General features: G+C 47.0%; 1 protein-coding gene across 1 annotated transcript; it reads left to right on the plus strand.

Moving 5' to 3' along the window:
* The first annotated feature begins 4,573 nt into the window (after positions 1-4,573).
* Cv-2 (crosveinless 2-secreting protein) lies at positions 4,574-21,423 on the plus strand. Its single transcript, XM_076388019.1, has 11 exons — positions 4,574-4,723; positions 11,380-11,526; positions 14,140-14,225; positions 15,854-15,956; positions 17,788-17,964; positions 18,031-18,213; positions 18,485-18,744; positions 19,083-19,242; positions 19,322-19,509; positions 19,738-20,132; positions 21,080-21,423. Exons 1-11 carry the CDS (start codon positions 4,705-4,707, stop codon positions 21,333-21,335), a joined length of 1,974 nt encoding a protein of 657 aa, XP_076244134.1. The 5' UTR covers positions 4,574-4,704; the 3' UTR covers positions 21,336-21,423.
* The last annotated feature ends 226 nt before the right edge of the window (positions 21,424-21,649 follow it).

Genomic DNA, 21,649 nt, shown 5'->3' on the forward strand with positions numbered 1-21,649 from the left:
ACGACTGAGTCGTGAATGGTCCAGAGATCGACAAAATAGTCAATCTTTGAGTGACTGTAACTCCACGAAAAAAAATCGTACAACAGTGAGCTTGGTCTCATTTTAAAGAGTAAAACCTCTACTTTCAAACTCCTGAATTGAATTTGAGTGAAAAAAATCCTTGACTCTAGGATAGGCCAAGAGGAAGAAGGTAGTTTCTCCCTAAATGTTTCCTAAATTCAGACGATTCTCATAAACTTGACAAATTTTTTTCGCGACTTCTCCTGGATGGAAATCAAAGTTGGAACCCTCTCCTTTCGAATGAGATCTTAAAAATTGATCTACGATTTTTTTTCGCCGAGTTACGGCATTTTGAACGAAAAGTGTTGCTCTGGCATCACCATGATACAATGATCTAGAGATCGAAAAACTTGTCGATCTTTAAGCTGCTGTAACTTTGCGAAAAAAAATCGTACAGCAACGAGTCTGGTCTCATTTTAAAGGACAAGGCCTCTACTTTGTCATCCCTGAATTGAATGTTCTGAGAAAAATTCTTATACTTAACTGTATGCCGAGAAAGAAAAGGTAGTTTTTCCCTCTGAAAATTTTCCTAGGAATATTTCCAAAACCCATAATCTACAGGTGCTATCTAGAACAGCTACATGGATCTCACGAGCCACGATTTAACCATCGCTGAACTATTCTAAGTACGTTTACAATTCCAACTCGCATTGCGCGATACACTCGAACTATACACTGGAGCAGATACTCGTGACCTTTATAACTCCGGGAGAAATACCTCTGGGAGAACGTTTAAATATATTGTTACAGAGAGTGTTTCTCGTAATCGTGGAGGCCGAGGGGAATACTCGAGCATTCTCGTGATCCAGCCTATACAGGCGAATTGCGCGGCAAAGAGACGCGGAACGTCTGCTCAGCGTCCTCAGTCGGTTTATTTTGCCAGTTCAAACAAATTTCGCGGTCCACTCGATTACGTTTACAAGGCGGCTGGAACATTTTCACGCTGGGCAGGGTGGTTTCTTTCCGTGTGGATGATAATACGATATTTCATCGTGGCCGAGAATCGCAAAAGATTCTTCACTGCGGAATTCGAGCTACTTCTTACGAAGTAAAGCTAAGTAAATGGTTACAAAGTAAACATTCTAAGAGTTCAAAATAAAAGCTTTATAAAAAAATGATAGACTAAAGAGTAGCTTCTTACTCTTCGAAGACTGGTCTGAAGTTTGTTAAATTCTGACTAAATCATACTGTTATGAAATAGGAATTTACGAACGTAGGAGACTTTAAGGAATAGAAGCTACAGAGAACAAAGAGTACAATTGCAAATGTAATTGCTTTGCTTAATCGCTTTTTCATAAATTCTCTTTTACCTTTCGCCTAGCATAACACGAATACGCGCTTGAAAAGAAGTGCACGTTCAGTTAAAACACAATCGATGGCAGCGATATCGCGAAACCGAGGCTCGAGGTTTCGCCTTTACTAGGCTGCGAAAGGCGTTCGCCGCGCGCGAAATCCTCAAACGACCTTGCCGCCAGCAAACCAAGCTACAATGTGCCACGTATATCTGCCTAGACGAGCGATCGATATCGGATACGCGATCGCGCCTTCCTTCGCCCCGATTCGATCCGATAGCTTGCGGTGCTTCACCCGGAACGCCACTAGGGATGCGATCAAGTTCAATGTACAGGCTCTTCCAATTTCGTCTGAGGTCCAAACAATATTTCATTAGAATATTCGAATATTTCAGAATTTGAAAACTCAAAGATTTGAGCATTCGAAGACGTAAGAATTCAAAGGCATAAAAATTCACAGATTTAAACATTTAAAGACATAAGAATTCAAAGATTTGAAAATTCAAAGATTTGAAAATTCAAAAAATTTGAAAATTCAAAAATTTGAAAATTCAAATATTTGAAAATTCAAACATTTTAAAATTCAAAGATTCTAAAATTCAAAGACTTAAAAATTAGTAGGTAATTTAGGAAATAATTAAGTTTGAAAATTTTTTTCTCCATAATCATAGACACTGTTTCGTCAGAGATTGAAATTACCTGATTAGATTTGAATCGACTCGTTCCTAAAAGGATCGAGTCTAGGACGACGAAGAACAATGTCTACTAACGAAGCTGCGACGGGATTAAACCGAGCTTCAATGCGATTCGTTACGCGGTCGAACGTAACGAGCAGAGCGTCAGAGGCACATTAAAAGAGAACGGTGCTCCTGCGTGCTGCCTTCCTGCTTCTCTTACACATTTCTATGCAGATCACCAAAGTATGCCCATACACACATATGCTCAACGAATTCTAATACATTCTAAGGAATAATGCAGCAAATTTTCCAATTGCAGACGGCACTGAGGCTGCTCTTGGAGAGCAAGAATCATAAAAAAGCTATAAGCTATCGCTACAGATAAGAGTATGACAGAAAAACTGTGACGCGAAGAGGCATCCAGGACTCTAAATTTCGGCTCCCCGCGCATACCTAACTCGATTCATTATCGAAAGCACCGAGGAGGTTCCAGCGAACAACGGAGCAGGCTGTGCACCTGTGTATCGGCTTCTTGCATTCTTTCTTCGACTCGTCTAGAGAGCGCGCTTCCACGAACGGACCTAACGAGCCAGGTGCTCGTTACGAACGGCCACGCGGGATGCTCCTCGCGGTCCACGCTCTGTACTCCACGCAAGCGGATAGAGAGGAGAAATGAGGGAGCAGGAGGGGGAGATAGACGGAGAAGAAAGGCCAAGTACCATCGATAAGCATCTTCGATATGTACAATAGCCGAGGGAGTAATGTGCTCTCTCTTTCACTCTCTCTCCTTCTCTCTCCCTCTCTCTCTCTTCCTCAGCCCCTCTCCTCGACCCACCCCTCCCACCCACTCTATCCAGCGGATCAAGAAAGGGAGACGCATACCTCGCGCGTTTCTTTCGCATCGAATCGAATCGATTATAAACTCGTTGCGTATAATGGTGTACAGGTTGATACACGGCAGTTCGACTGAGCCGTTATCAATCCAGGGGGACCCTGGAAGTGAAGTACCACTTCCCTCTGCTTCGCCAGCCTTTGTCAACGAGATTTCAGGGCCCGCCACTGCAAGGGGTCCTTGCCCCCTTGGGGAGGGAGGAAGATTGCACTTGCTAGAGATGCAAGAAGCAAAGACAGAAACATTTGGAGCGATGTTATTATCGCGGGGGGATTCGGTAATTACGGTAGGGGGTATTGCAGTTGCATCACTGCAAAATCTGGCTCGGAGCCAGATTAACGTAAGCATATTTCTTTCATGATTGAGCTTTTGCAGGATTTTTCTGCCTTTTTTTAGATTGTTCGAGTAAGAGGAATTTGGTTCTGTTAAGGTGTACACGAAGGAAATTTAATAGGATGAACTATTTGAAATACTTTGATCGAAATAAGAAAAGGAGGCTTGAGTCACGTCGGCTCTGAGGTACAGATAATGATTTAGCACTAATCTTAACTTATTTGTAGCATTAATCTGATTCCCTTTTTTCGCTTGCAAGTTTCGATTGCTATCCAATATCTACTATACAATTGCCCTACTGTGGCAAGTGTGCCTCTATCTCAGTTTCTCTTCCAAAAAACTTCATCAGCAACCAAAAATCCTGTTCTCGAGTTAGATTGTTAGATCGACTCTCCTTCCACAACAAATGCAAACGATTTTCCACGCGAAAAACAGAGCAGAAATACCGACTAGTACCTCTAGCATTCCCAGCCATATGGAAATAAGAACTCGTGGCCCCAGCAGTCCCCCAGACTCCCCCAACCACGTCCCATTTCCTCATCCGTCTCCCCAGAAGCTTCCCATCGTCGAAGTGTCTCCCGACCGCTAGAGCAAGTATTCTTTCGGCACGAATCGTCGAAGGATCGCCTCTGAAAAGGTTCGAACGATAATTGAATTAGTCTGGTCGTTGGAGGCGCGCGGCGGGAGCTCGCTGGAGCGTTCTCCCTTCCCCAGCTCGCGCAGTTTCTCCTCCGCCGGCTCCGCCGTTCTCTTCTCCGGTTCCTCGCGAGCGTACTCTCTATCTGCCTCCTCCTGCTCCTCCTGCTCCTCCAGCCTCGCTCCACCGCCGCCGCTGCCGCCGCCGCCGCCGCCGCCGCCTCCGTCGCAGGCCCGCCACTCCGCTCCGCTCAGCTCCGCTCCGCTCGACGCTCCAGCCGCCTTTCCCCGCGGTGGCTCTCGCCCGCCACGGGGAGCTCGTTGCTCCACGCAGGCGGCGCGGCGCGCAGCGGTCGAAGTCGCAACGGAACTTCAGTGCAGCTGCGGCCGAGCAGCTGACGCGGAGGAATCGTGGGCTGCGCGGTGCTCGGTGCTCCGAGCCGATTTTCCTCGCGAGGCTGTCGCAGGCTGTCGCAGGCGTCCGCGCGCCGCGTGTGCGCGCCGAACAGTGCGGGTTTCGCCCGAGGATCGTTCCAACGATCGTCAAATGAACGGAGGCCGCACGCTCGACCGCGGCCAAGAGAAAGTAGCCCCGTCGTCGCGAGCGCTGACGGCGCAGCGACGGAGCTGCGAGCGACAGCGCTCGCAACCGATTGCCAGAGAGGACCGTCGAACGCTGGACCGCGGCCAAGCGAATTCGGTGAGTGCTGAGGATGCGGCGAGAGTACTCTGTGCCTTCTTTATGGACTCTCAGAGCTTCGATTAGAGGATAGAGTCGAGACTGTACTTTGCTCGGCTGAATTTTTACCTGTGGATGGGGAAGCGAGTTTCGGGTGAGTTCTTGCTTTTTGTGATTTTGAGATACGGAGTCCTATGGAGGAGTGTCTGAAAAGTTGTTGGACGTTTGGCCTGTAGAGAAGTTTAAGCTTCATTTTAGGATGATTTATGATGGGTACGGAGATTGGGGTCTCTTGAGTTTGTACAATTTTTAAGGGAATCTAGTTTCCTGTGTTTTCCTTCTTAGCAGTGGTCCTAGAAACGTAGCGTGTTGTATAGAGATAGAATAGACCCTCTGTATATGAGTGTCTTCAGTGGTTTCTGAGGAAACACTTCATTTGAACCACCCTGTACATACCCCAATCTGAAATCTACTACATACTAAAAGAACAGACCTCCTCATCTACAGACTACTTCATTTAAAACGCTGTGCATGTTCGATGTCTCCACTCTAAGAACTCAGAACTGTTTTCATCCTCAAAAAACACTATATTTGAACCTCCCTGTACACGCCACTGAAAACTCTATTTCCACGATTCTATCCTTCCTATCCCAACCCTAGAACACTTATCTGCACTTCATGCATCCATAAAAGACCCTTCGTAAACAACTTGAATCAAAATCGTCATATCTTCCTCATTACTTTCCACGTACAAGCCAAGGTTCCACGTATCCAGCGACTGAAAGATCGAGTACCTGCAGCAGCAAGCTTCCACCGAGACGATTCTTCATAAGAAAAGAACTCTACTGGATAGCAGAACCCGCGAGCGAGCAGGTTTCCCGCGGCATCGAGGACAGAGGATCTCGCGAGCGGTCGCGATCTCGGATCGAAGGCGGCGCGTAGCCGTCTGACAGCTGAGTATGCGGAGCTAGATGTCGCGATCGGCGGCCCAGCTCCTTCTCGGCCCCGACCCGTCCCCGACCCGTCGCTCTTCTCGCCCACGACGCGACGCGACGCGACGGGACGCGACGGGACGCGACGGGACGCGTCGTCGCGGCGAAGTGGACGTCTCTGTGTGCGCGGCTCGCGCACGGGAGCTCGCATACCGACGCACACGGAGCCAGCTCGCACGCACGCTCGTCGAGGCGCTCGCGCGCGCGCGCACTCCGAGCCCTTCTCGTTCCACGCACCTGTTCCGTTGTTGTCGTTCCGCCGCGGCGTGCTTGCACGCGACAGCTCGTGCCACTTACTTCCAGTTGCTCTCGGAGAGCCGGCCTTTCCGCGCGCGCCTCGCCTCCTCCGCCCTCCAGAGCGTTGCTGTCTTGTTGCTGTCGCGGTGCTAGTGTCGTTGGAAATCGTCGTCGACGATCCACCAGCGAAATCGGACACAGGTGCTTGCTGGACGATCGAACGAGGGTGCGAGCACGTTACTGTCACGCCGCGGGAACTCGCGTTACATACCATGGCGAATTTATAGCGCGAGCCAAGGCTTTTCCCTTCTTTTAGACCTATTCGCTGGAATATGAAACAAATTTGTGACGTGATTTCACGTGGCGTCCTGTAGCAAGTCCATAGGGCGAGCCGAGGTTTCTCGATTGGTTTAGATCTGTTTTGCTATAGTGTGAAAGAAATTTGTTGTGATATGTAACGTGGGTTCACGTGGCGTGACAGTAATGTGCTCGCACCTTGAGTTTCCTTTGGTATGTGCTGTCACTCGTGGTCCTTGGGGAGATCGCGATGGGTCAGTGAGGTGACATTAGGATTGTGTTCCAGAGTGTGAGCTCGTTAGGGAGTAGTGAGTCTATGGCGATGAACGCCTGAGTGTCTTGGAGTAAACGATCGCGTCGCTTCGAGGCAAAGTCGATCACGAGTGCTCTGGCAAACTCGCGAGTGCTTGTGCACGCGAGATCGCAGCCTTGCCTTTCCCTGTTTTTCTTGTATCTTGATTCTCCTAGTATTCTTCTTTCCTCCTTCTGTAGAGATTTCGTTGCTCTTCTGTCGAATTGAGGAGAAGATCGCCTGGCGGATGGATCGATGGTGGATTCCCGCGCTTTTGGGAGACCTCGAGAACTGCTGAGGAATTGCGAGGTAAAAGCAAGTGTGTGATTCTGTGGTATTCCTTGGCTGTCAGCTTGGTTCCATACTTTAATTTTGATTTGGTTCATGAGGAAGCTGAGAAAGATCTGTCATAGGATCTTTAATAATCTTCACCCTCAAGAATGATTCAGTTTCGATCTCCACTTGGTGACTAACACTGAGAGCTCTCTTAGCTCTTTTAACTCCATGCAATGTTTTTAAAGTTCTACTATCCTCGCGAATGTCTGTCTCTTTTTCTTCTGGTACAGTTTAATAAAGTGGCCCAGCACTCATTAACTAAAGTCTTCGTCACCCAACTGAGTACACACAGATCATCATTTCTTGCCATGACTTGAAGTATCCTAAGCAAGCTTGTGTCAAAGTACCACCATCCAAATAAAAAACCAAGACATTCTTTTCACCCTAAGTAATTGCTGCAGCAACAGCAGGTTCATCAACGATGCTCATAACAAATACAGAAACAATTCTCCAGTATTTTTAATCACATCCACCTGAGAGTTTCTCACCATAGCTACTCTACACTCTAAAGATCACCTGAAAATTGTAACAATGGATCAAGAAGTACAACTGCTATTGCTACTACTGTTCACCCTAGAAATACGTCCCTCACCATAAACTCCTAAATGAATCCTAAGCTCTATAGCAAGAGAATGGTATATCGAATAGAGACTCAGATCACAGTGAGAAATAATCGTAGGATCGATTTGCCCACAAGCTGTTCCTCTCTCTCGACACTCTACTTAGCATCGACGTGTCGGGTCTGGGTTAACAGTGGGTCGGAGCCAGATGGTTCTCGAGCGCACGTGCCAAAGCAAACGCGGCGCCAGAGATTCGGTATCTGCGAGAGAGTCATCGGTCCCGGACGGTTTGTAACATCAGCTACAGGTTCCAATAAGTCTGAACGAGTTGCGACGAGTCCGAGCTGGAGCGAGCCGAGTTCCCTGTCGCGAAACACGTACGAGCCGCGTCTCGTTCGCCTCGTGGAATTAAATCGCCCGCATTAGTGCTCGGCATTTGGTATACATAGCAATGATTAGACTGCGGATGTTTATGCGAATTCCTGCTTCCATAAATGCAGAGGAACTTTATTCAAAATGTATCTCTTCCTCTGAATATTCAAGCTTGTACACCTGGGTTTCTTTTTACACAGCGAATCTGTTTATCTACAGCATGCAAAACGAATCGCGGAAAAATTGATTTAGAAGTTGCGAGACATTCATTTCGTCTAGCTCAGCTGGGACACCCCTTATATGGAAAACTACTACTATATTATGATACTTCACTTCTGCACGCTTCTAATATCCAATTCTCTCAAAGAATATTCTCTGAAAAGACCTTAGGTCTTCCCAGTGCCAGAGCGTATCCCAAGGAAGCTTCTCGCCATTTTCCAGCTCCATAATCGCCGCGCTATCTGCCCTCTTTGTATCGTCCAGCGTTCGCGTTTTCATTTCCATTTGAATCGAGTTCGGAGTCGAGTGTTGCCAGCGATAGCTCCTCTCTCGCTGTTTATCGTGTCCGAGGCGAACTCGAGCGCAGGTCGGGACTTTTCGCGCTCCTCGGCTCGCCTGTGCGGCGCCGTCGAGTCTCCTCGCGACCAGCGAGACCAAAAAGTCGCGAACAGGCGGAATACTGGCCGCTGGCCCGATCCGCTCCTCCTCGTCCGTCGTCGGCCGCATTCTTCTTCGACCAGCGAACCGTCCTCGCGTATTATCCTCTCGGCTCCTAAATCGGAGATAAACGGAACTCGTCCCGTCCATTAGGCACTCGCGAGACCATGGAAAGCGAGGCTGACACGTAGCGATGGGAGTTCGAATCTCGGTTTTTAAAGGGATTCCAACTTCTTCGAGATTGTGGAGATTCGAATCGCTTTGAAGATGATTCCAAGTCTAAAACTCAGACTTTTCGAGCTGGGTTTAATAGTTTATGTTAATGGTACTGCTTGGGCAAAGATACATACTGAAGCTTCTTCTAAGATTTTGAATTAGTACACAGTTTTCAAGACCTATTGAATCCCCCAGAACTTCTAGAGCTACCAAAACTCTCAAGAGCTCTTAAGCCTCGAGCATGATTCGACGTGTAAAATTCTTGAAAGTCTTCGAAGACACCTCAGACTTTTCAAACTCTCTTTAATACTTTATGTTAATAATACCGCTTTGAACTGAATTGAAGACTTTCAATTATTACGCATTTCTCAAGACTTATTTCATCTCTCAAATTTTCTAAAGCGATTGAGAGTTTCACAAGCTAAGCTTCGAAATATGTTCGAGATAATGCGAATTTTTGGTCAAATGTACAGATTCGAGGCGATTCGAGGCGTTCTAGTTGCAATTACTACTGACACGCTCTGAGAGAATAGACGAGAAGAACAGAGAGAGAAGTGAAGAGAGAGGAGAAGCGAGGCGAGTTGCGTTCTCCGCGCGCAGATCACGGAAAATTTCGCTCGACTTTCTAGGCTCGGTGCTCGTAGGTTTGGCCGCATTTTTCCTGCCCGTAGGAGAGCTTCGCGCGAGATTCTATGCTAATATCGACGGTGGATCGCCTCCGGATGACTTCTCGATAGGGGAACGCTGGACCGAGGGATCGAGGGGTGGTCTGTACAGTATTCACTCGATATAAGCTCCTTTATGCAGCCTCACACGTAATGGTGCGTTCAAAGAAAGTGAAAGAACACTCGCTCGTCCCCAACTTCAGCGAAATTCAAGCGACACGAGCATTCTTTCGTCCAGTTGTCGATTTTATGCACTCATTAAATTTTTCTGAAGGCGAGAGAAGAATGAGTACTCGTTTACTTACAACATAAAGGCATAAAACTCGTTTACTAAACGCAACATAAAGTGAAATATCGGAATATGTATATGTAACTAATTGTTTTCTACTGTAAACTTCGTCTGAGGTAAAATCAGTGTTACTAATATGAAATAAAGTTCGTTTGAGGTGAGACTATAACGAGCGAAGACAGTATCCATATCTCAAGCGTCTATCTTCCTCGATCCCTTCTGCTTTCAATTACCCTCGCCTTCCACATGACCCCTGTGTCATCGCGCCTGGCCTCTCATATATATCCAGTCAACCAGCTGTGTTTTCTATCCGATCTACTTTCAATTCCCAATCTACTTACGAACATTCTTGCGTTCATAATCCTCTGTCGTTCCTAGATTCATTTCTCCTCGTTCAACTAGGAGACTGTGATCCCTTTTCTCCCGTATTCTTGCTTCAGCTTCATTCTCGAGTCGCGTAATAAATAGAATGGTAACGATAATAACGGAAACACGATCGAGTCGAAGCGACGGTCGAGGGAAAATTCCGCGCGTCGCGGCCACGAGTGCACGCGGATCAATCGCGCTGTTGCGAAATCGAACGCCTATCGGCCCGCTCGCCTATTCTCCGATCACCCGCGAAATCGTCCACAATCGACCCGATTCGATTCTTCCATCCTCCAGTCGCCAACTTCTACAGTTGACAATTTTTAATATAGCAGTGGATAAAACAAAGTTTAGATTTGGAAAGTAAAGGACATGAAGAGATACCGTAATGGTTATAGAAACAGGATCTATAAAATATTTATGCTGTGTGGATAGGACATGTCTAAGAATGAGACATAATAGTGTTGCCAACGTGAAGTAAAATATACCTAGTGGAAGACTTCTTGGAATTATTACTAGTAGTATGTTTAAATAGGAATTTTGAAGATTTTCCTATCCCTTTCAATTTTTCTCCCTTTTTTCCCTTTTTTCACATCTGTTGAATTTCGCGAGTTATTAACGAGTGAATTTACCTCAGATGTTTCTTATTCTCTGTGAACTCGATACTCGAGCTTACATCGTGCAAGTGGTGTAATGATAAGAGAATCGAAGGTTGCGTAACGGTTTCGCGAAGGGCTGAGAGAGATCGCGATCGAGTCGAGGAGAGCTGAAACGAGAACGTAGGCGCGATCGGCGGAGATCGGAACGGTCAATCGGTTCACGGAGGATCGATGGAGGACGCGGTGTCTCGTAACTGCGTCGTCTTTCTCGGAAACACCGCGAGAACCGGCTGTTACGGATTTCCGAAGAAAGGTTCCGCAGCTGGCACATGACTCGTGAAAATATACGGAGATCTAGCGCAAATATACTCACGGACAGAAGGTTACGACAATAATCGGCGACCGCGCGAGAGCTCGCGGCTCGCTGCTCGCGCCCTCCATCGACTCCTTTCAAACAATTAGAATAGCGCTTTGTATTTGCTTGTGTTTTCCTTTTTCTCGAAGCCAGGAATTTTTTAATAGCGGACGTTTCAAATAGTGGAATACTCAAGTAGTGGGATTCTTAAGCAGAGGAATTCTCAAATAGGGGAATTCTCAAATAGGGGAATTCTCAAATAGGAGAATTCTGAAACAGGGGAATTCGCAAATACTGGAATTTTCAAATTTTCAAATATTCAAATTTTCAAATATTCAAATTTTCAAATATTCAAATTTTCAAAAATTCAAATATTCAAATATTCAAATTTTCGAAATACTACCATACTGAAGCACATTCCATTCTCTTCCCTTTCCACACCAGCCTCACCTATCTCTTCACTCCTGAGTATCCAAAATACTTAATAATAACGAAGCAACTTTGTACCCCGATAACTGTCGTGCTCCTTTCCTCTCAATACTCCGCTTGTATCTATCGTCTGACATTATTTTTTCAGTAAGTGGTCCCCGAGGGAGCCGAATCGGAATAACTTCAAACCTGAAGATGGAGTCTCGACGACTACCTTCAACACTCCTAGCTATCTCTCTAGCCCTGGCCTTCCTTTCGTCCCTGGGTCGCTGCGAGGCCTCCGAAAGCATCATAGGTAAGTCTGACCCTCCAACAGGTTCGACAATAGACCGCAGCGAGTTTCGAAGCAGCGACTCGCGATTCAGCGTCGATCGATCGATCGAGCCGCGATCGAAAGTCAGCCGCGACTCGATCGCGAGCCGCGTCACGCTCCATTTACGAGTTTTAAACGCTCTATTCTTAGTCTATCTCCATTATCTGCCGGTCTATTTGCGCCGAGTCAGGTCGAATCTCGGCTCGATGATTCGAGAGAGCCGGTCGACGTATCGCTCGCGGCTCGGGTGTTCTCCTCCCTCGCGATCGAGGAAGAAAGGCCCGCGAATCGGCTCGGGAAAAGGAGGGCCGAGGTTCCTCTCGGCAGCTCCCGTGTGCTCGCGCCGCGAGGTCCAGTCGAAACCTCAGATACCAACGCGTTACGCAATCGCGTGGATGATCGACGCCGATCCGTCTTCGCTTTCCGCCGAAATCTCGACTGGTCCCAGCCCCGCGGAAGCTTTGAACGCCGTGGGAAATAACGGCGAGTCGACTCGGTTCCCGAGAGACGCCCCTCTGAGACGCCGCTGCGATTTACGGCGCAATAGCGTCTCCGAATCTATTTCCGCGCTCGCTCGGCGGACAGCGCGCGGGAAACCACGGTGCACGAGGTAAAGGTACGTTTTCACGTGGCACATGACTCTGAACATCTGCACAGTGTTTGCGACGCGGTGACGTGAGCGAAGAGAATGGGACAGATACTCTTTTCCTGCAGCGTAAAAGAAAGTGAGTATAGGGACCTCTCGTCGTGGAGGGAGCCAGTCGAAGAGACTGAGAATATGGATATTCTGAAGTTCCTTTGGGGTCAAGTAAGTGAAGTGACTTAATAGTCGAAGGTTTAAGGATTAAGATGTTGAGTGTCTCAGTAAGTGAACGATCTGAGAATGCATCTTGTCCCGATATATGGACGTGTGGATTATGACGTCCTAGTTGTTGAGTCTAATGTTTTTGCTTTTGAATTGAATTAGAGTTTAACCTTTTGAAGGAGGAGTTTGCTTAAGGCCAAGTAGAATCAACGAATGAAAGAAAGCAGACAATAGAAAATTTTCTAGGGAAGTTCTCTAAGAGCTAGAGGTTTCTGTAAGAGCTAGAGCGTTCCTATAAGAACTAAAGTATTCCTACAAGTCCTAGACTGTTTTTAGAAGAGCTAAGACGGATTCTATAAGAGCTAGACGGTTCCTGTAAGAGTTAGACTGTTCCTATAAGAGTTAGACTGTTCCTATAAGAGTTAGACTGTTCCTATAAGAGTTAGACGGTTCCTATAAGAGCTAGAGGATTTCTATGAGAACTAGGAGGCTCCTAACAGAACTAGGAGACTCCTACGCGAACTAAAAGACTCTTACGATGATTCCTACGCTATTTCTACAAATTTTCATTGTCTCTTTCGTAATTATATAAATATAAATTTAAGAAAAACTAAATATTCTCAAATGTACCATCCTCCTTCAAAAGGTTAAGCCTCAAAGAAAGTAGAATTAGCATTAATGTTCGCGTATCGGGACACGTTCATCAACTGAGACATTTACCATCTCGCGTCGACCGTCTCGTGATCGCAACGTTTCTCCTCGATCGAGCAATCGTCTTTTCGGTCGATCGATCGACCGGAAGAGGACGACATCAAGTGGTCCCTATCCTTCTCGCGTGCTTCGGGGGACACGAGAGCCCACAAAGGTGAGGGAAGATGAGACGAGAGACCGCGTCCTCTCGCACGCATTCCTGCGCACTTGAGAAACAAGAGAACACGAGAGAAAAGTTCTACGAAGACAGGAGGACTCATGTCCCCGACATTCCAGAGACACCTCGAAACCCCGAGGGCTCCTGGATTCGAGGAAACTGTGAGAACTCGGCCATCGGTGCCACTGTGCGTTTCGTTTCCGGTTCGATCGAGCCGCGATAGATGCGAGGGAAGCGATAGGTGATGGCAATTCAAACACTTCGAATACCTATGTCTCGGAGCTTTGAGCTCTCGAGAGTCTGATCAGCTTTGAGGCTTCAATTTTGCTAGACCTCGAGTCTTCAGAGTCTTCGAATTCCCATCACTGTCGACAGGGGACGAGGGGAAGCGTGAGAGAGCGAGAGCGAGAGAGAAAAAGGGCTAGAGAGAAAGCCACAAAAGCGAAGTGAAAATTCGTGCGTGGGAGGATCCGCGAAGAGGTTACGTTTTAAAGAAAGTTGCTTAAAGTGTGCAGGAATACGTGCGCGAGGGAACCGAGAGGGACGTTGACGATGGCTTCGCCCAGCTAGCAGCGGAGATCGTATTCGGTGGAGCGCGCTTGGGACAGGCTGCCCCCATGTGCCATCGCCGATCTCTCGTTGATTCTTGCCGATTTCTCGATCGAGCGTGCGCCCGAAACCGGGAAAACAGACACGTAAGTAGCAGCCAAGCACATACAGCGCTCGATCGCCTCGAGCCCCTCGTCTTGTTTCGATCGAGGAACGCGAAGGTCGATCGTCGCGAACGACCCTCCGTTTCCGGCGTATCGAGCGAACGATCGCCGACACGAAATCGATATCTCGCGACCGCGGCGACGCGCCTCGGCTTAAGTATTCTTTTTCCTCAATGGTGATCCGAGTCGACGCGACGTTCTGATTCCAGGCAGCAGAGAGACCTGCGACGTCGAAGGAGAAGACTTCACTGTTGACAAGATACCCAACACCAAGTGCTTCAACTGCATATGCAAGGTAAAGAATGCACATTTTCAGAGATCGATACAGCGGCAGATCCAGGCCTTCTGGATCCATCTCTGAGAAAATACCATCTCTATTGCATCTGCGTTGGAGACAGCCTGTGCAAAGTGTTTCGTAAAGACTGACAAAATTCTATATCCTAGAATTCTCAACTTGTTTCTCTGAAAACAGGATCAATAGACTGCTGAGCTTTTCCCAAGAAATATGAGCCCAAACTCCATAGAAATCCACTAAATATTAAAAGAAAAATACATTTCTACTTATTACCTGAGGTTACTGATCAAAGCTTCAACCTCTTCCAGTTTCTATCTTCTCTGGGCTCATTTTCATGAGAAACTCCTCGCAAACCCTGAAACTCTGCTTTCATATAAGCAAGAAGGAAATAATTTCAGTAGAATCTCAAGACTGCTCGAATAGCTAAAAGTGTGAAAGTTAGTGGCTCTGTTGGGTTCGAGAGGTCGAATGGAAGAATCCAGCGGTCCTCGGCGATCGACTGGCCGAGGAAGATCGCACGTTCTCGCGGGGTGGTTCGAAGAAAAAAGCGAGCGGATAGGTCGTCTCGGTTGGCGGTTCGGGATGAGTTATCTAGACCTATCGGTCGCAAAAATTGTTCGAAGCGCGATGTTAGCAGCACTGTCGGTGAACCGGCAATTATCTGCGCGTTTGGTTCGTTGACTCGACTTTGCCGACTCTCGGAGGAGAGATTCTCGTTTTCTCCGGTTGCGCGAGACAAGGTTCGTCGAATGGACCGTGCCAGCTGCGAGTTGCGCGATTATTCGGTTGCAAATTTTGCATAGACACAGATCCATCGTAAGACTGAATGACAATGGAGACCCTTTCGACAGGAAAATTCTTTCTTCAATTCTGTACCTGAGAGACAGACTAACTCAACTCTGCTTAACTCTGCTAACCACTATTCCTTCACCTTTATTAGAGTCTTTTTTCAAGTAATGTTTCACTATTTCATTTTACCTACGATGTACAGGCATTTTCAGGGCCACCATCCAGAAACAGGTGGTCCAGTAAGACCTGTACGACTCCTGAAACCATTTCTTTGCGCTGAATCCTTGCTGAAGTACGCTCGAAATTCTGTCGAATACTCGAAACGAAATAAAAGTGTAAAAAACACGTCGAGTCGTTGAGAAGTAATAAAACGAAGAAAGTGCACGTATCGGTTATCCCCCCTCAAGGCATCGCGCGTTCCATAAGTGTAGACACGGCCTAAGAGTATCGATCGCCTCGGAACGGTCGTAAATCGGGGTCTGGTAGCGATCGCGCGATCGCTCGACCTCGAGGCTCGTTTCCTTCGGGCCCGTTCCTTTCGATTTCGCTAGCGGGCACCGCGCGCGCGCTGACGGAAGCCTGGCTCTCGCGGGAGCGCGAACGCGCCTTCGCCAAGCTGTAATCTTCGTTATTTTCGAGAGTACCCGCGACCTTCTCGCGTACGCGCCGCGACCACCCATTGACCCGCGCATTAAATTGCTTTACGCAATCCGCGCGCGAGATAAATCCATCCCAAGGGTTTAATTATAGGTCGCGATAAGCCGCCAGAGAAATAATTGCAGCTCGGTCGGCCGTTTTCGAAACGAGTCGAGATTCAACGTCTCCTCTGTTTCCCGCAGAATGGCTTCGTCGAGTGCAGGAAGCAGCAAGAGTGTCCCAGCATCGAGGGCTGTTACACGCTGCTGGAGCCGAGGGAGGACGAATGCTGTCACAGGTGTAAAGGTACGTCAACGAGATGGGGAGGAGAGGCATGCTTTGGAACAAGAGGGGCGTATGAGGAAAGGAAGATGTAGAGCACTGGCTCTATTGAAACAATACTTTAAATACACGAGTATTAATTACAGGCTTTGTAGAAAGACTAAAAAATCACTAGTTTTGGACAGAAAATTGTCGATTTTTGAGCTGCTGTAACTCCGTCAAAAAAAATCGCAGGGAGGTGAGCCTCGTCTCATTTTAAAGGGCCAAGTCTCTACTTTCACATCCCTGAATTGTATTTGTTCGAAAAAAATTCTTAACTCCAGAACAGGCCTAGAGAGAGAAGGTAGTTTCTCCCTAAATGTTTTCTAAATTCAGACGACTCTCAGGAGCTTGATCAATTTTTTTCGCGACTTCTCCTAGGGGGAAATCAAAGTTGGAACCCTCTCCTTTCCAATGAGACCTTAAAAATTGATCTACGATTTTTTTTCGTCGAGTTATCGCACTTTGAGTGAAAAGTGTGTCTCAGGCATCACAATGCCACAATGATCCAGTAATCGATAAAATTGTCTATCTTTGAGCTGCTGTAACTCCGCCAAAAAAAATCGCAGAGAGGTGAGCCTGGTTTCATTTTAAAGGGTAAAGCCTCTACTTTTTCGTCCCCGTATTGAAATTTCCCGAATTAATTTTTCTACTCGACTGCAAATCGAGAAAAGAGAAGATCGTTTTTCTTCCCCGAAAATTCTCCCAAATATTACAACTTCTACTACATTTTCAATATTTCCTACAATTTTACCTATTATATACAGTGTACATTTTCTTCTACCTATGTTAAAATTCCCCATAAGATGCACAACGCTTCAGAGTTTAGCGATTCCCCAAAAGATGTCGAATAAGAAACAAGAGTCCGTGTTAAGAGGTCAATCGTCCTAATCGCTCTAATTGCTTCGACTCGGTGGCAAGTTCGCGCTTTCTGGTTCCATCGTGAGAGGGTGAGGGGAGCGTGCGTTAAAGGGACGAAGACAGAGTCGGCGCGAGAGGAATGGCCGGGCGGAGCATTGTTCCCGGGGCACAAAGACGCTTCTGTTCGCCGATACGCCGATAAACCCGAGGAACTTGGGCATCGCCTCACGTCCGACTGTTTACACCGTCGATCGACATGACAGATGCTTCGCTCCGACCCCTTATCTCCTTCTCTATTAATTACGCTTCCTGTGACGCAAGCTTGTCCCTGTTTCCGTACGAGCCACGACCAAATCCATGAAAGAAGCCTAATCTCGGCTAGCTCTTCGACACTATTCACAGTCTGCGACCGAATTGATCTTATCGCCGGTACTTTTCCGCGGAATTTCGACTGATTCGCGTTTCAGTCGCTTCGGAGAATTTCTAGCAATCTTACACGCGATTTGTGTACAGTGTACAGTGTTGTCTCGATAGTAGGTATTCTTTTTATTTTACTGGACTGGGTGCTCGACGACAGGTGTCAGAAATTTTATGGGGTGATTCTACATGATAAAATTAGGTGGAAAGGAAGATAGGCAAAGTTGTATTTGAGGCTTGGATTCGGAGTTATTAGTTGTTCAGAAGATGATTAATATAGGTAGTAGTGAAATGTGTCTGACTCGGGATATATTCTACTGATTTCACTGTGCCTGACTTGGGACTTATTTTGCTGACTTTACTGTGTCTGACTCAGGGCTTATTCTACTGGATCTTATTCAAGTCTTCCAGCAGAGTAAAGTTCACCACTATCTTAACTAGAAAGAAGTTCTTTAAATTCGCGAGGCTATATCGAGACAGTACTGTAACTTTCCCCAATTCCGATTCCTTCTAAATTCTCGTGCGTTTCCATGAAAAGGGTGCGTCAGAAACGGCGTGTACCACGAGTCGGAGACCGAGTGGACGGAGGGGAACGAACCCTGCAGAATCTTCGTCTGCAAGGCTGGAGTGATCACCGAGTCCCGACTGCATTGCTACACACCGTGCTCGAAACCCATCCCACCTGCCCCGGGCCAGTGCTGTCCAGTGTGTTCAGGTACGTAACGCGAGGCGAAACCATCCAGCGAGGAGGCACTCTCGACGTGTCTTTCTGGTTCCACAGGGTGCCACGTGAATGGACAAATGGTGACGGCGGACAGATCGGTGACGACCACCGAGGACCCCTGCGTCACGTGCAGGTGCAACGCTGGGAGGCTGACGTGCGCCAAGCAGGCCTGCCCAGTGCTGCACTGCCCATCTTCGAAGATCGTGCACGATCCTGGGGAGTGCTGCCCGCGATGCAAAGGTATCTGGATATTTCTACGATTATCCTTAGAAGAATCACTCAGTTGAAGCACAGTGCAAGTCCAAATACGCCATTTTACTCTGTGGTCCAGATACATAAGCAAAGACTGAGATGAAGTATCTCGAAATGTGATCTATGGACCTGTACTGTTCTTCCACTCGTGGATTCATGTATTTTTCTAAATTGCACACGCCCTTGCGGTCTAGTTATAGCAGTAACACGCAAAAGTGTACTGTTCTGAATAATCTGAATGATCGTAACGACTGAACAGGCAGCGGAAGACACATGTCGCCGCCCAAAGGCGCATGCTTGCTTGGAACAATGATCTACAATTCTGGAAAACAGTTTTACGCGGATCAGTGCACACGATGCAGCTGCTCCAATTCGGCTGTGTCGTGTGTCAGAGAAACCTGCCCTGTCCATGACTGCCCCAGCGAGCACCAGATTGTTTTACCAGGGCGATGCTGTCCCCAGTGCCCCGAGGTCGAGGAAGTTCGACCCTCCTGCACTTATGCGGGGAAAACTTACGGGGCGAGTATTTTATCCTTTCGTTTGAACGTTAAGATTTAGATATTTTTCAATATTTAAAAATTCAAATATTCAAATATTCAAATTTTCAAATATTCAAATTTTCAAATATTCAAATATTCAAATATTCAAATTTTCAAATATTCAAATATTCAAATATTTGAAACTTTAAATACTTAGAAATATCTCAATCTTCTAATCTCTGAAGAAGGTGAGCTCCCAAAAGCAACTTAAATTTTCCTTAACACCTCTGTAACTAAACTTCATTAACCTCTACAAATAAACCTATCGTATCCCATTCCGATTTTCGTGGTTTAAAGGTTTTGTTTTGTCCTAGGCAGGATGGCGAAACTTGGAAGCTTGACTCCTGCAAGGCGTGCGCTTGCACGCAAGGAAAGGTGCGATGCGCGATGCCAATGTGCCCACCGTTAAATCTACCCTGCCCACCGAACTCTAGACTGGAGCACCCTGAGGGCCAATGTTGTCCACGTTGCGTCGAAAGTAATTATCGTTTACACGTAGAATTAGAATTACACGAGATTCATGAGAACATTCTTGGTAATACGACTACGTTTCACAGGCGACGGCGTATGTACAGTGTTTGGTGACCCTCACTATCGAACCTTCGATGGTAAGTTCTACAGCTTCAAAGGAGCCTGCAAGTACCAACTAGCCAGCGATTGCGCGCAACACTCGTTCAGCATTCGCGTGACAAACGACGCCAGGGCGACGAGATTCTCTGCGTGGACGAAAACTATCGCGATAAAGGTAGGGAAACGAATCCATAGGTATGCAAATCGACTCGAAATATCAACTTGACACGTATCTATCTACCTACATACCTAAATACCTAATTTTCAATCGTCTTATTTCTACCCTCTTTCCCCCCATAGAATATTATCAATATTTATGCATCGAAATAGCATCCTGATCCCATCCCATCATATCAAAGGAGCAGACTACTCTCTACTCACGTGTCCACTAATGTGATCATAGGTAGGCGACCTCAAAGTGAATCTCGGCCAGAGGATGCGAGTAAAAGTGAATGGAAAGAAGGTGGCAGTGCCATATCGTGTGGCCAACCGACTAGAAGTGAACCGAACAGCGGACAGTATAATCGTCAGCACGGAAATCGGGATCAAGGTCCTCTGGGATGGCATCAGTTTCCTAGAAGTTTCGGCGCCCACCTCTTACAGAGGTCAATTGTGCGGCCTCTGTGGTAACTTCAACTCTGTACCGAAGGATGATTTCACAAACCGACGAGGCAGACTGGTCCAGGACCCTCAGCCCTTCGGCCAGTCCTGGGCAGTGGGCGCTAAGAAGGGCTGCATCAGGCCCAAGCCAGGAAACCTGGACAGGGAGCGACGATGCAGGGGAAGAAAAGATCATCGGTGAGTGGATTTGCTATGGAGAGTTGGGAAGAAGACACTGGAGGTGGCACAGGAGTTTTGGCAGGAATTTCTTGGCAAAATGGCACAGAGAAAAACGAAAGCCTATGAAGTATAGCAGAGACTTAAGTTGAGAGAAGTTAGGACTGGTAGAAATTGATGGAGACTGAGATAGAATCGATGGAAGTTTTTGTGTATCGACTGTCTTCTTATTCAGTAGAGATTTCAGGGATTGTGTCTCATAATCAGTCTATATCTAGACCCTAGAGTCAAAGTGTATTTATCAAGTCACATACAGGATGATCAGTTTAACTGGGAACCCTCTAATAGGTGTTGGCAGCACTTACAATGCTAACAGTAAACTCTCAAAGGGTTTCCAGATAAACTGATCAGCCTGTAGAAAGCAAATGGATTTAATACACCTTGGATCTAGGGTCCAGATATAAACCTTAAGACTGTGATCCACTTAAAAGCACTGCATATGAACCACACCAAACCAACTTCAACAAGTTCACACTGTAATATGTAAGTAACTTAAACGTAGCTTCACCTAGACACAGCAACTACTATGCTCTTATGGATAGCTAGGCATATCTACATTTGAACTACTTACATATTGGGATTCGACACACAAAAGTCACGACGTCTGGTGGCATAAAAGAAAAACATTATTAACAATAAATTGAGAACACGTTTTCTTTTAAAGCATTTGTATGGCAAAGCTTTGCTCCGTTCAAAAGCAAATTTCTTCGAATTTAATTAACATTTCCACGTTGCTCAAGGCAATTACATCTAATTCTCGATGAACTCGGCGTTATTTCTTGCCATACCTAGAGCAAACAGGTGAAGTCTCGCCCCCATGTCGAATCCCAATGACACTACGAATACGTTAAACTTGGTCTGGTGATCCAACTGAATTTTCGAGCACTAAACTCGTGATGGATGCGCAGGTTGTGCAACCGGCTCAGGTCGCAGATCTTCGACGCGTGCCACAAGAAGGTGAACCCGAACATGTACTACAAGGCCTGCCTGCAGGACATGTGCGAGTGCCCCAGCGAGAACTGCTACTGCGAGTCGTTCACCGCGTACGTGCACGAGTGCAAGAGACTGGGCATCCAGCTGCCCCACTGGCGGAAGGCGACCAGGTGTCGAACCGGTTGGGACCAGCCCTTGGGATCGACGGCCCTCGGCCCGCGTTTGCCTTGAACGAGGACTTTCGAGCACTCGAGAGTCGCGAACGATGTGCCTTCCGAGAGGGAATCGCGCGAGCTGGCACGTGAGTCTAGGCGCAAATTAGCACTTTGCTAAGTGGCTAGAAACCTTCTAGGAATCTTCACTGCTGGCTGCTTCTTTTCGTTAACCATTAGCGCATACCTACCAACAATAGCGATCGACGGTTTTGGCTGAAGGCCGATTACAGATTCCATGTCTGCACCTCAGAGCCTGGCTAACTCGAGTCCATTTTTTCGAAATTTAGTTTTCTACAGGATCATACTGCTTCCTCTTTATTTTATTAGAAT

This window comes from Calliopsis andreniformis, chromosome 10, assembly GCF_051401765.1.
Source record: "Calliopsis andreniformis isolate RMS-2024a chromosome 10, iyCalAndr_principal, whole genome shotgun sequence".
NCBI lineage: Eukaryota > Metazoa > Arthropoda > Insecta > Hymenoptera > Andrenidae > Calliopsis > Calliopsis andreniformis.

Excerpts from the sequence above, each read along its gene's own strand:
- Cv-2 (XM_076388019.1), top strand. Across the intron at positions 19,510-19,737 it reads CGAAAACTATCGCGATAAAG|GTAGGCGACCTCAAAGTGAA; the intron begins GTAGGGAAACGA and ends ATGTGATCATAG. Across the intron at positions 20,133-21,079 it reads AGGGGAAGAAAAGATCATCG|GTTGTGCAACCGGCTCAGGT; the intron begins GTGAGTGGATTT and ends ATGGATGCGCAG.